Raw genomic sequence first — 15,716 nt, 5'->3', positions numbered from 1 at the left:
AGGGGATTCCTCTGTCTACACAAACCTATCAAAATTTCCCCAAGAAATTGTTTTTAAAAATTATTTTTAAAATTTAAATTATTCGTAGTATTTTAATTATTAATTAAATTACTAATAAGTAACTGAATATACATTATTAACATACATTTTTAGTGGTATTTCACATATACTAGGGACATACTCAGACACTACACTACCCCGTCCTGAAAGTTAACTGGAAATGGGAATGTCTTACAGAGAGCATCATGAGAGATTTGAATAACATTATCTATCAGCTGTTAGGATGCTTGAAGGATACGACTCAGCACCTGTCAGTCCTTCCTTCTCTCCCCTTCAAGGGCGTGCACAGTGGCACTGCCCGGAACTGCTGCATCACAGGTACTTAAAAACTGTGTTGAATATAAATACAGTGTGTATTTCTATATATGTACACATATATAGGAAGAGACAGAAATAAAGAAAAATATACGTTTACTTACTATATGGCCAACTAGTTTTTTTTTTTTTTTTTTGAGAATTTGCAGGTAGTGTATTTATATCATTTTTACTCTTCCTTCTCTCCACCTCCAACTCTTCCCATGTTCACCCAACTCTCCAAAATCCATGACCTTTTCTATAATTATTGTTACATGACACAGACATACAGATTCGGCACACAGACAGGCAGACAGACAGACACACACACACTACTGAGTCCATCCTACATATGAGCTTAAGACTGAGCGGTTGAGGCTGAATGACTCTCAGGGGCTTTCCCTGAAGCAGGGTGCTTTTCCTTCCTTGAGCAGCCACTAACTGCCTATAGCTCTTCATCATGGGTTGAAGCCATGTAAGATTTCTCCAATTCATGCTGGTGTTCATCTGGTCATTATGTGGAGATGTCACAGGCATAGCTGCACTGCCGAGCCTAGAAGATGTCATCTAGCAGCAGGCCTTTTGATCGTCTGATGGGCAGCTATTTAAAATTGGCATAATAAATAAAGGATAAATAAAGAGTGTAAATGAAAATTAAGAGAGCTTGCTGTTCTCACACTTTGTCTTTCTCCATCCGTCTGCTGTGACTGCTCTTATCTTGTTGGCTCATTCTAAAGAGCCTGGGGCCTCACGGACACTAGGCATGCTCTCTCTCCTGAGCTACGGCACCTAACCCTCTTTTTGCTTTTATTTTGGGACAGGGTCTCACCAGGTTACTCAAACTAGCCTTGAACTTATTCTGTAGCTCAGGCTGGTATTGAACTTGTGACCTTCCTGCTCAGCCTGATAAATAGCCAAGATCATAGACCTGCACCTCCAGACTTGGCTTAAATTTCTGTTATTTATCTTGCTCTCCAGATAAGATAATCTCAGCTCTCCAAGCCTGGGCTCCTTAAACAACTCCTATGGAAACAATTACACACATCTTTTCTAAGCCTAGCTGAAGCTGCTTCTCTGTTCATTTCCTAGCGTGTTCTCTGGCTTACCACAGCACTCATTCTAAAGCTGATCTTGACAGAAGCAAATACAAAATCTCTATCAGAGTTGTGTCAGTATTGTATAAAGGGCCACACAGAGTTTCATGTGGCTAGAAACCACAGATGATGTACCCGTCCTTCAATCTATCAATTTACCTGTGTTTATAATGTAAATATTCCTAGACATCCTGGCCGTGACTTTCCCCAAATACAGAAATACATGAAACAAAACAAAAACAAATAGAAAACCTCCAACTGCACAGGTGGTCTAGCCTGAGACTAGACAGAGGGGACTGCTGGGCTGTTTCTTTCAGGAAAGGGACATGCAGATGTCTATATCTGTAATCTAGTCATGGCTTTAGCTCCGACATATTATTTCTAGGCTAAGGAAGAAGACCCCATCTTGGAGTAGATGACTGTCTGGTTTTATAGAAAAACATTTTAACCTGTTCACCTGAACAGAGTCTCTATAAATCAGAAGGGAACAGAGGAGTTTTACCACAATGCCCACCCACCTTTCTGAGGCTCCGGAGAAGCACTGTTCTAACCACTGATGAGACCTGTAATAGTTAAGATGGAATTCTATAGAATGGGAAAGAAATGCCTACCCTGGAAACACTTAGGACTTTTGTGACTGAGTCCTGCTGACACTGGAGGTAGACTGAGACAGAGAAGAGTCAGCGGGATACTCACAGAGATACCTGCCATGTCTGAACCACTACAGTTTCGTGTATGATACCAGGACATTTGCAACTCCAGACTTGACTCTAAAAATGGTGGTGTAAAACATACTTTGAGATCTTAGAAATCTACTTCATTAATGTCAGCCTTCTAACAGTGTCCTCCTGTGTCTAAAAAACCATAACTGCCTATAGCACTTCGTGGGTTGAAGCCATGTAAGATTTCTCCTATTCAGCTGGTGTGACGTCCCATGTTGTCACTATGTAGCTCTTGTTTAGATGACCATATTGTTTCAACCATGTGCTATCAGTCCTATGTAATTTTCTCAATAACTCCCAGAGGTGTTCCGTGTTTAACTTGCAAATAAAAGAACTGCTATATGTATATGTACATATGTAAATATATATGCATATATTATCATTTTGCCAATTAGACTTTAGACAACTGATAAAAACATATCTCAATATCTCAGTAGCCTCTTATCATGGTCTTAGCTTTTACAGCTTCAGCTACCTAGAGCCAACTGTGGTCTAAAAACATACATGAAAAATCCCAGAAATAGGCAATGTTGTAATATGTGCATCACTGCTTTAAGATGCCCATCGCAGTGAGCAATGCACCGTCATCAGCCTCCAATCAGCACTTCCATGATGCGCATGCACCTTGCCGGGCGCAGGAGCTCTCATCAGTGGCTGCAGCCTCACAGGGGCTCACTGACACCATATTGGTGCCAAAACACACTCAGTGTTGCCGGCAATCAAATATGTGGGAGGGAAGCAGTGAAAAGATGAACATTTTCAACTTAAGGGAAAGGAAGCAGTTATGTGTGATTGCTGAAATCTATGACAATAACTGATCTGACAAATCAGGAAGAAGGAAAGAATTAAGTAGAGTTCGTGCTAACTCTACTAGGAAAGCATGGTAACCACTCCTCTCCTGCAGCTCGATGATGTCCTCTTACAGCAGGAGAAGCAAGGCGGGCACAGCCTAGTAAAATAAACTGGGTGTGGGGTCTGGGTATAGCCTCGAATTCCAGCTACCTAGAAGCCAAGGCAACGGGAACACATATTTGAAGGCTGTATGGATTCACACAGAGTGACAACTTAGCCGCACACCATCTCTGAAGCCAAAACACAAAAAGGGACTGTGAATGCTTCACAGTGGTAGGGTGCTTGCCGAGCAAGTGTGAGGTCTGGAGTTCAATCCCCAATACAGGAAACAAAACAGATTCCTGTAGAGAACGGCCACTCACATGAGTGCCACGCCAGATGAGCGCTGTACCTGCTCTTGCCTCCTGTCATCCTTTCCTCCTGTCTCTTCCCTCTCCCCCTTCCCTTCCCTTCTTCTCTCCTCTTTTGCTTCCTGGCCACAAGATGAACAGTTTGTGTTCTTAGCTATTTCTGGTCACCACCTCCATCACCCTTTAATAGACCCAAAACTACAAACTTTCCTGATCTCCGGATGGAAGCGCTTTCTGGACTCAGACCCTGGCTCCAAACCTCACTAGCTAGCATGACCCTGCATCTGCTGCTGAGCACCCTGAGACCCCGCTATATCTCTAAGCAACAGAGGTAACAATGATACATTTTACAAGGCTGCTCTCAGGTTAGCACACAGACACACACACACACACACACACACACACACACAGACACACAGACACACAGGTCTCTAACACAGAAGGCACTCTGCACTAGCTATGAATGGTACTCGTGAGTCACTGAAAGACACTCAGTGCCATCTGGTATATCTGATCCTTTTGTTCCCCTCTTCCACAAGTCAAACCTTTTCTTTAAGAATTAAAAACACTCTCATGTGGCACATGGCTGTGATTCCAGCACTCAGGAGCCTGAGGATTGCAAATTCACAGGGAGACCCTGCCATGAGCAAACAAACAGACATTCACACATGGCCTCCCTCTTGTCACCGAGAGTGCAGGTGCCTGGGCTGGCATCCCTCCTTACTTGTAGCACAGAATGTCTGCGGCCTGGAGCACAGGGTACGTGAGCAGGCCTACTGTCCCCTCATGCTTCTGCCTCGCAGCCTTCGCCTGTGGAAACGAGGAGAGAAGAGAAAGACATCTGACTTCAACCTCAATATTGCTCAATTAAGAAACTTTGAAAGCAAGCACAGTATGCTCTGGAGCCACCTGTAATAACATGTTTCTGTCCATTTCAGCAGCTCTAACATCATCTGGTTGCTTATCATGCTCATGTGCCTGGCTTCAGAAGTGAGAGGGATTTGTTTTACCGTTTCCGTGGTATTTTATTTTATTTTGGGAGCTGGGGCCTCCTTTGTGCAAAGCCCACCCAAGCTCTACCACTGAGCTACACACATGGTCCCTTGCCTCAGGTCTGATCTCATACCGCCTCAAGTTCTCATTCACTTCATTAAGGACAAAGGAGTTTTCTGGATTCTGAATCAGTTATGTTCAGAAATTATTACAAAATCAAGTTTCTCAAAAACACTTAGCACAAAGTTACTGGGTAAAGTTCATACAAGATTAATTTAGAGAGGAAAAATTGGGAAAAAGGAACATAAACCCATTTTTGAAAAGCAGCTACCAGGGTGAGCAAGACAGCTCATCGATTAAAAGTGCCTGACACAAAGCCTGATGACCCAAGTTCGATCCCCAGGACCCACATCTGGATACGGAGAACCGACTGCAGCAAGTCGTCCTTTGCTCTCCACACGCCACTGCTCGTCCGCCTCTGACACACGTAAATAAAAATGTCAGAGAGAGATTAGAAAATGAAAGCTGTGTTGCATTATTAAAATACATTGTTATATTTTTAATTTCATGTGCACTGGTGTTTGGCCTGCATGTATGTCTGGGTGAGGGTGTTGGATCCCCTGGAGTTATGGACAGTTGTGAGCTGCCAAGTGGCTGCTGGGAATTGAACCTGGGTCCTCTGGAAGAACAGCCAGTGCTCTTAACTACTGAGCCATCTCTCCAGCCCCAGCGTTTCATTAAACCCACAGGCAAATCCTATTTATTTATTTATTTATTTATTTATTTAGTGTGTGTGTGAGAGAGAGAGAGAGAGAGTGTGTGTGTGTGTGTCCTTGCACCTGTGCATGTGCTCAGGCAAAGACACATCAAGCTTGCACGTAGATGTCAGAGAGCAATTTTTGGAGAGTCAGTTTTCTCCTGCCACTGTGCATTTTGGGAATTTAATACGGGTCCTCAGGCCAGTGCTGAGTCATCCTGCTGTCTAATTTGTAAATTTATTATTATTATTACCATTACTATTTATGTGTACACGTGTGCCTGTGTGTGTGCAAGCCATATGTGTGTAGGAGCCTACACAGGTCAGAAGGGATCCTCGAAAGTTGATTTTCCAGGCTGTTGTGAGCAACCCAATGTAGGTGCTGGAAGCATAAGAAATATTTCTAACTCCTGAGCCACCCTCTCCAGTCCTGGGCTTTTATATCAGCAAGTGGTCTTGAGCTACACAGGAAGTGTGGTGAAGCAGAGAACACTAGTACTTACTGAGTGCTGTTAGCCTGCTCTGCTTTCCCCATCAGCCCTGCTGACCTCAGCAACCCTGACCTGCCTTTCACATCACTCCTGTTGTGTTTCCTGTCTCATCGGAAGTGATCTCAGCACATCTTCCCGGGACACTGAAATTCACTTCATTAGTCGGTTCCATCAGGAATTAGTGACATGTTATACTAAAACAATAAAGCTTCTCCTAAAATTAAAATATGTTAGGGAACATTATGAGATGTTGATTCCAATTCTGGACCATTGGTCAATCTGCAGCATCACCTTCAGTGTGCTATTTAATGTCAGGTCTTTGAATGTATACAAGACAGCCATTTCTGCTGTGAGCAACAGAACGGAAACAGAATCAGGGAATACAGGAGTGAGACAAAGACTGGAGCTAGGGAAGAGACTCCACTGCCTCCCCTGGACCCCAAGCTCACCTCCAAGAGGATGAATGGTGCTTCCTTTCGTGCCCTTACTGTGCGAAGTGAAGTGGCTTGTCGCATAAGAACAACAAGCCCTTTAGTGAGGGACCCACCCTTCTTATCTCAAAGGCCCAGCTGCTGGGGGTTGGGTTTGAAGGTAAGGATCTGAGAGACAGGCACATACTCAGACCACAACGTTCCAACACAATCACTTCACGGGGGCTTCTTTCTGCAGTTTAGGGGATGGCTTCTGAAGACCAATTTTTGAGGAAACTAATGGCTCTGAAAATATGCTCAAGAGAAGCTGACGCTGAAGTTAGTATTGACATGGTTGGGAATACCCACCTCTAAGTACCGACTTCGAAAGGAAACAGCAGGAAAGCACCCCCAATTGTCTCATTTACCCTTCTTAGTAAAACAGCTTACCAGAGAGACAGCCTTTTTCTTTTCCCCTGTAGGTCTGAACTGTTGCCTGGGCTCAATTTATTAAACGTTAAATGAAATATGTTGTCTCTTGTCCCCATGGTGAAAACATTAATTCCAGGGGGGAAATGGGAGGCAACACCAGGGACCTGTACCCCGGAGATTCTGATTGTTTGTAATTGTAATGCAGTGGGCTCAAAGTCATTACCAATCCTATCAAAATACAGATAAAACAAGTAACAGAAGAGTCCTGGTGGACCCTTCTATTTTCTACTTGATACTGACACAGAGCTGGAACGACACAGCTCTAGCCAACAGTGGGTGGCTAACCAGGGTGCTGAGTGACCTCAGGACCCCCAGCACCTGGCACAGCAGAATGAAAGCTTCCTTCCCATCATTGCTCATGTTCTGGCACTTACCTTCCACTGGTGTAAATGCTGTAACCGAGGCAGTCTCACCATGCACGTGAGGATCCAACTTAACTGGGTGTGTTCAGACACCTGCAAAAGAGAAAGAGAAAGGTGGCCATTGTCTTTTTGCAGCTAAGCAGTACTAACTGGACAACAGGGACAGGCTGAAATAGTTGAGAACAACCCAAGTCAAGGTTATTAAAAGAATACAGGTGAAGGGCTGGATATGATTCTGGCACCAGTAAGGATAATGAAGAAGTTACTAAAAAACAAAAGAAAACAAAAGACAACTAATACAATGTTTATTGTTTAAGTTCTTGGCATCCCCAGTGAGGAGGTGGCCAGAGCTCTTTCAGTACCTTCAGTATGAATTCCACTACACCCTAGAGCATCCACCCCCTTGATCTTGTTTGTTTGTTTGTTTTTCAAGACAAGGCTTCTCTGTGTAGCCCCGGCTGTCCTGTAACTAGCTTTGTAGATCAGGCTGGCCTAGAACTCAGATATCTGCCTCTGTCTCCTGAGTGCTGGAATTAAAGGTGTGCACCACCACTGCCCAGTTCATTCATCCCCTTGAAATGCCAGGCTAACCTATAAATCTATCAAGTTTCCTGTCCTCTCCTCCACCCTCTGCCCTCCCCCACACACATTCAAATTCCTCCCTGACCCTCAAATCCGTGATCATAACTACAGTACTTTTCACTTGCTAAAGGCATCCAGCTTCATCGGAACGACTTGGCCTTTTCAGATCTTCAGGGATAAGAAAGCTCCTGCCTACACCACCTGTCCTCCAGAGTCTTGAGACCCTAGTTCCTCCTCTCTTTTCTTCACCTTCATTGTGTTTTCTCTTGTTTTTCTGCCCCCTACCATTAATCAACAACAAAAAAATACAAACTCTCTTCAACCTAGTTTTGTTTGAATCAAATTTAATCAAGTACGCAAAACCTGGCAAGGATTGGGATGATTCTTGGGCCCAGGCCATATTCTAACTGATGACCTAGATTGTGAGCCCTAAGCATCCCTTTTCTGGGCCCTGGGGATTCTGAGTCTATTGATTGTGGCATTCTGTGTCCATATGATTCCCTTAAAAAGCAGAGACTCTTGCCAACTCTGCAAAGTGGCCCCAAATGTGTTCTCTGTGGGTTTTGCAAAGGGAACATAAAGGCCTGGGGATGAACCAGCCCAGGCCTGATTCACTAACAAGGATTCACAAGCACTCCAACATCTGGAGTAAGACAGTTTCTCTCTTTTTCTTCTCAAGTTATATAGAAAGAGAAGAGTTGTTTTTCACGTGCTTGACAAGGAACTGCTTTTAAAGTTTTGCAAGTTGCTGGATGGAGTCTGTCGTTTTTCTTCTAAGAGGTCTTTGGGTCTCAGTGAAGGCAGTGGCAATGACAGCACTGTCCTGGAAAACTGCTCACTGCTGCTGTAAACAAACAGCTATCTGACGCCAACACTAACCCAGAATGTAGTCACCAGAGAAAACACATTCCCATTTGAACACAGCCATCACACTAGCGTTAGGCATGAAAAGGGTGAGAGAAGCCTTTTCCCCTTTACTGAATGGAGGAAAGGCATGAAAATACAGCAAGTGACTGTGGATGTGTGGACAAGGCTAGACGTTTTTCCTTTCAATGCCGGTCCAACACTTAGCTTTGACATGACAAAAAACTTACAACGGTGTCCCCCCATGCTTCTGATCCACTGAGATGTGAGCATGCAACCTTGTGTCCCCATCGTCACAGAAGAAAGCCACCCTGCTATCCTGCTATCCCTGCCTAATCCTCCCCCTGTACCCACAAACTGTGAGTCATAATAACCCCTCTCTTCGCCGAGTTGCTTCTGTTCAAGCATTTGGTCACAGTAATGAGGAATGTAATGAGTACAGTGGTGTAATGATATTCTGAATCCATACATACAGATCATAGAATATGCCTTTCTGCCAGGCGTGATGGCACACGCCTTTACTCCCAGCTCTTGGGAAGCAGAGGCAGGTAGATCTCTGTGAGTTCCAGGCCAAAGAGTGCTACAGAGTGAGACCCTGTCACAAACAACTTCCCCCAATCCAAAAACTCCAGACCAAACCCAAACACACTGTTCTGTGAAAAACCTGTGAAAGATACCACAATATAGTATGTTCACATTTTTTTTTTTTTTTTTTTTTTTTTTTTTTTTTTTTTATAGCATGATATATCCCCAGAGAAGCACAAAATAGTTTGTGGAAAAATAGTACCAGTTATAAGCTACCTGACCATATGAAGTTCAGGATTGTGGCTGTCCATGGTAGAAGGAAATAGATGTGAGGAGGAGAGATGAAAGGGATATACAGGGAAGGATTTAAAAAGTTCGACTTTATCTACGACTGTAAAAGTTTATGGGACCGGAGAGATGAAGCATGGGCTGCTCTTCCAGAGGACCTGGGTTCAATTCCCAGGACCCACATGGTGACTAAATCCATCTGTCACTCCAGTTCCAGGAAATTCTACATCTTCTGGCATAAGACATGCAAGTGGTGCACAGACATACATGCAAGCTAAGCACACATACCCATAAAATAAAAACATTTATAGTGTGCACGTGTGTATGTGTGTTTTATGTATAAAACTTACATCCCAGTATTGATAAAAATTAACGTGTTATTGAGTATTTATAGTAACTCAATCAAAACACATTTCCCCCAAAACTTTCAAGTAGGATCTACCTATTAAGAAACTCAGGTAATATAGTGTAACACAAAGCAAAGCACTGAAAATGCTTAGACAGACACTTAACCAATAAAAATAAAGGTTTGGTCCTAGCCTTATAATTAGTTGGGGTGAGATTATACACTCAAATATCCATAAGCCAGTGTCAAATTCCTTTAAAAATTTCACAAACTTTACGGAGAGGGTATCAAGCACATTTACAATAGCTGTGTGTTTGTGTGTGCATGTATGAGTGTGTATGCATGCATGAAGTATGTGTGTGTATGAGTGCCTGTGCATGTATGTGTATGTGTGTGTGCACGTGCACAGGCGCACACTGGAGTTCTTTCCTCTGTTCATTTTTTGAGACTGAGTCTGTCACTGAATCTGGAAGTCACCAATTCGGCCAGACTGGCTGGTCAGTGGGCCCTTGCAAGGGTTACTCTGCCCACTTAGTGCCAGGGTTACAGAGTTGTAACTGGCTTTTATGTGGGTGACAAGGACTGAACCTGGGTCCTCATGCTTAAGGGCAGGCACCTTACCAACTGAATCATCTCACCAGCCTCATCATCCATAATTTTTTTAACTAAAAGGAATGGAAAGCAAATACGATACTAACGACATTCATTTTTGTGCTGAGGACATTAGTGTCCCTTAGGCCAATATCTGCATTTTTCTATATTTTTAAAATAATAAACGAAATTAAGGAAAAGAGCACAAGGAAGCTGATTTCAAAATATGTATTTGCTAGATATCAATCAGACCTAGTCAATTACCGGTTCAGTAATTCTTGGGTCAAATCTCTGACACACTCTTAGAGTTCCTTAGGTCTTCCCTACATCCTGTGCAAATGCTACCTTCCCACGAATCTCGTCCTGGAAGTTTTAGTAAAGACACTTATGGTCTATTCAGACTCGCAAATTCCCATTTATTGCTTCCTCTCGGAAACATGCAATTTCATGCTGAGTTATTTTTATTAGACTCTTATCATCCCCATGACAAATCCCTTTAACAAGAACCTTGTTTGGAGATCTGATTTTAATTAAAAGAACACACTATCAGTGATACTCTCTCCCTCTCTTCACTTGGGCTGCCTCCTGTCAGTACTCACACTGGCCGATGAGCACTGGGCTGTGCATATCAAGAGTTCACTAACTCTTTCCTGGTCTAGTATTCCCAAGCTACATAGTCTGACTCTATGTGCCAGCTTCAAAAGTCACCTCTATCTACGCCCTGTGACTCACTGTGTACATAAGGACCCCTGTGCATAGGTTTTCTTATTCTGAAGTATTTTATTTATCAACCTATTTTAGGATACACTGGGCAACAAATTGCTCTTGATTTTAAGAGACATTGTCTCTTTTTTATTTATAATATATTCTGATACCTGTAGATTTTCCTTGACTTTCTATCTTTTCATTCCGGAGTCTAGTCTGAAGGAGTAACCCCTTCTCAGGAACTCCCCATTCTCATCTCAAAGAAAAACAAAGAGAGCTAGGGCAAGCATGGGGTGCTTAAAGATTCCTCTTGGGTAAGTGAAAGAATCAAAGATTGATACTACAAAACACCCACCGACTCACAAAAGGGGCCAACTGAGGAAGAAAGGACAAGATAGGTGCAAAACAACCAGAACAAATCATGAGACAACATTAGGTTCTTCCCTATCTGTAAGCTGAATAAATGTTTAAAGTCACCAGTCAAAGTGTACAATGGTCAATTAGGTAAAAAAAACAACATCCAACTATATGGTGTCAATGGGAGACCCAGGCAACACATAAGCTAAAAATGAGAGTTTTCACACAAACAAAAGCCTGAAAGAACAAGGTGGCTTTATTTCTAGCTGGTAAAACAGCCTTTGAAGCACAGCAGTGGTGGTGCACGCTTTAATCCCAGCACTTAGGAGGCAGAGGCGGGTGGATCTCTATGAGTGAGAGGTCAGCCTGGTCTACAGAGTTCCTGGACAGCCAGGACTACACAGAGAGACCCTGAATTAGAAAGAAACATTAAAAAAAAAAACCCTCAAAAACCACTCTTGCTTGGCCATGATGTGTGCGATGTCCTCACCTTCCAGCAGCTAAGGTACATCAGTGGACACGTCAAGGAAATCCAAAGGGTGTGGCTCTTGGCAGGATGTCTGCTTTCTAGGGCAAATGTGAATTTTAGGAAACATGCACAGATTCCTAAGTTTCACATAACTCAGTCTTACATGCGAGAAACAAAACTTAAAAACCACTCTGTAGGTGATAAATAGCTCTCTAGCATTAAACCAGAGAAGAATTACTGAAAACACACATCATAAGAACTCAACCACAGGGAAATAAAGGCCTCTTTACACCTATAGCTATTTGCCTTGCTGCTGTGACAAAATGCCCAAGGAGAGTAACTGAAGGGTTTAGTCCCCCTCATCATGGCAGGAAAATGTGGCAGCCACAGCAGAAGGCAGTTGGCACACTGAGAACAGTCAGGACACAGAAGGAGTGGGGGACACTGAGAGCAGTCAGGACACAGAAGGAGTGGGGGACACTGAGCACAGTCACGACACAGAAGGCAGTGGGGGACAGTGAATGCACAGTCAGGACACAGAAGGCCGTGGGGGACACTGAGAGCAGTCAGGACAAGGAAGGCAGTTGGCACACTGAGAGCAGTCACGACACAGAAGGCCGTGGGGGACAGTGAATGCACAGTCAGGTGCAGAACTCAAGGACTCTTGTGCTCAGCTCCCTTTCCTTCTTTCACTAGGTTCAGGACACAGTGCGTTCAGTGATGGTACTCATATGTACGGCACGTCTTCCCATTTCAATTAACCCAATTACACACAGGCACACACTCACTGAGAAAGAACAGAGGGTTAGTATTCAGAACATGTAAAAGATTTTTTCAAATCAATAAAAAAACAAAACAAAACAAAACAAAAGAACACCTACAATTTAAAAACATGGACCAAAAATCAAAACAAATAAAAACAGACAAGAAAAAAAAAAAAAAAACAAAATAAAATAAAACAAAAACAAGCAAAAGAAAACCAGATAAAAACAGAAGGGTTGAGAAAAAGAATGTTTAATTTCAAGCAAAGATGCAAAGTGCAGCAAGCTAGCATAGTGTGCCGTGGGGCACACTAGTGACAATGACATAGCTGAGGACACTGGAGAGGGCTTAGTGTCTGCAGTGGGGATGTAAGTTAGATCAATCTGGCAGTGTGCGCAAGGTTTATGGAACACGCTCCTCATGATTCTGTTCTTGGTACACGCACTTAGAAAAGAATCTTCCAGTGCCAGAAAGGGGGCTCAAGCTTGACTACTTACTGAGCTGCGTCCCTAGGACCCACGTGGTGGAGGAAGCAAGCCAGTTCCTGATAACTGCCCTCTGACCTCCACACGCAGGTCACTGTGTACTCGTGGTCCCCTCCTCCTCAACACAAAGTATTTTAAGACAACAAAAACAAGAAAACCTTTCTCAAGTACACAAAGGGCATTTTCAAGCAGGACCACTGTACTGTTGTTTATAGTAAAAACAAAAAATAAGTCTGGAAAAAATATCTAAATATTCTTGCCAAGAAAATGGGTAAAAAAAAAAAAAATTGTGGAGCGCCAGAACTCTGTACAGCAATAAAACAAATGAACAAATCTCAGAACAAATCTCAGAAATGAAATAAAAGATGCAGAAAGATTTGCATCAGGATATCATTTACATAGTTTGAAAATGTGCAAGGAAATAATACAGCTTATTTATGGCCACATCACATGCAATAAAAATATAAAGGCATATGTGGGAACGAGAAATACCAAATAGATATATGGGCTGCATCGAGGGAGGCATGGAATGGATTTTTAGTGAGTTAAAAAGTTTCTGCTATATTTGCAATGTTTTATTTTGAAAAACAACACCCGTATGAAGGAAGTTAATATTTCAAAAGACAGCCATTCATCTTCACAGTTTTCTGAGTGATTTCTTTATTATCTCACAGCCTTGAGTATCCAAAATTTCCTTGCAAAAGAAAAAGTAAGCAAAAAGTTTCAGAAGATATTCTGCTAAACAAGACTAAAAAGAGACAGCCATTAGCTGGATGGCTGTCTGCCAATCCACTTCAGACAAAACCTTTGCGACATCAAGGAGCCTGTGGATAACAAGAGGCGCACAATGGCTGGTGACAGAAAGTTAGCTTTTGCCAATTGTGACACCTCATTTTCTTTAAGCCCCTACTGTAGACACTAACAGGTTTCAGAAAGAAAAAAAAACTGTCATTTGTCAGTTGTGGTACAAATGAGAAGAGACAACAGTGACATTCAGTCCAATGGAAGAAAAGTCTATACTTCTCCACTCTTGCTCTGAGTGTGAGGCAAGACCTCTTCCTGAAGTCACAGCCAACCAAGCTATGCTCCTGTCCCTTTGCATCAAGTCAGACAGTAGCCAGATGTAGGCCAGAAAGCAGTACCTGTGGTGCAGGTGGGAAGAAAACACGTGCAGAGTCTGGTTATATAATCATTTCTTCAACTTATGGTTTATTCCATAGGCCATCCAGAGCCTCATCTCCCCCAGGAACTCCAGAGGTATTGCCAATTTTACAAATACATTCCCAGAGTCCATTAGTCTACACAGATGTTTGTTCCTCTTCAGTTACAAGCTGAGCACACACTCCTTGTGGGTAGCTAACAACTTGGAGAGCTCAACAATCATAAATATATACTTAAATGCACTTGCAAAGGTACCAGGATACACAGCCCATGTGAACTCTGCCTAATTTTAGGATGTGGGTTTCTACCTCTTCGGGCAGAGAAGAGTCAAGTGTAACTAACTGTTTTGTGCATATACTGGAGCAAGGGCCACATAGTTAGTCCTTTTGGCCTTCACTCAGAAACTGATCCCTCCCCTAGTATTCTTTAATTTATTATTATTATTGATTTTAGTTTCCTGGGAAACAAAACATAAGGCCAGAGAATGAGGCTACATTCCAAAGGTTTGGATCCAACCTGCTCCCCTGACTTTCTGAACTGTTCTGGATCTTGAGTAATTTGATATTTGATACTCCAAGCCCTCCTTTTATCCTGACCTCTGCTGGCAGCCAGACCTGAAAGCTGTGTCTTCATTCCTATCTTCCATCCGCAGGGCGATTACATTGTGGGGAAGGTCACAGGGAGAGATGTGGAAACCTGTACTTCTGGAAACATCTATGGGACTCAGACTGGGTCTGTGCTCAGGTCTGCTGAAAACAAAGGACAATGGCTTTGGCTTCCACATGGAAACCTCTGCCAAATGCACACACAGGCATTCTCCCACTCCACCCTTCCCTAACACAGAAAGCACGTGTGAACATACTCATGTGCACATACACACTCGTGTATACTTTCAGATGAGAAGGTTAAAAGCTCCCCACATATGGCAAGCATATTTAGGGGAAGCCCCGTGAGTGCGGGCCAGTGGGAGAGGAAGAAAAGGAAAATAATGGGGAAAATCTTCAATATGCCTAAACTGTTCCAGTCAGGCTGCTGAGAAAGAATGCAAAGGACTGCAGATGAAAATTATTGAAAATCAGCATCATAACAGTCAAATTCTTTCACCATTTAAAATGATTACTGCGGCTTTTTCTAATACACAACCAGGGCACATGGGAAAATCACTGCCCAATGATTCTGGGGTAGAAAAAAAATTTTTTTATCTAGTTCACAATTTCAAAGACTATTAATTCTATTTGTGGATAACTGTGTGGGGGTATCAGGCATAAATTATCTTATTCGGGCCCAGTTCCCAAATCTTGATAATTATTTAATAAATTTATGTTCTTTCTGCTATAGGTTTGCCAATCAAATGTTTACAGCTACAAAAGGAAGCAACAACAGCCAAACCACCTGATAACTTAGACAAGTGATTAGTGCACTACACTGTATTAGGAATTGACTTAATTAAAAATGATTTTAGAATGTGCTTCTGACAGTTACTGTAAAAGTCAATCAGAGCAAGGCGCACAAAACAAACTGAAGTTAAGTCCTTGTCACTCTGGTACAAGTCAATGTCACTCTGTAGTGTGACAGAAAGGCTAGGCTGTGTCTTCCAAGGCTCACTGCTGAAAGCTTTTCTAGCTAATCTGGGGTAGGGCCTCAGGGGAGGCGAGAGACTGTGTTCACACCTAGTGGAAAGGTGGTTACAGCTTCTGAGTGGTG

General features: G+C 42.8%; 1 protein-coding gene across 1 annotated transcript in view; it reads right to left on the bottom strand.

Moving 5' to 3' along the window:
- Positions 1-15,716, bottom strand: part of WARS2 (tryptophanyl tRNA synthetase 2, mitochondrial) — a gene marked incomplete at its 5' end in the record, with an annotated part of 77,912 nt that overhangs the window by 6,426 nt on the left and 55,770 nt on the right. The window contains 2 exons of the mRNA XM_080916467.1: positions 4,097-4,182; positions 6,890-6,970. Of these exons, the coding sequence (XP_080772593.1) occupies positions 4,097-4,182; positions 6,890-6,970 (167 nt within the window). The remainder of the gene's footprint in view (positions 1-4,096; positions 4,183-6,889; positions 6,971-15,716) is intronic.

This window comes from Micromys minutus (genome assembly GCF_963924665.1).
Source record: "Micromys minutus genome assembly, chromosome: 4".
NCBI lineage: Eukaryota > Metazoa > Chordata > Mammalia > Rodentia > Muridae > Micromys > Micromys minutus.
The sequence above is the reverse complement of the archived record's forward strand: the minus strand, read 5'-3'. Positions and strand labels throughout refer to the sequence as shown.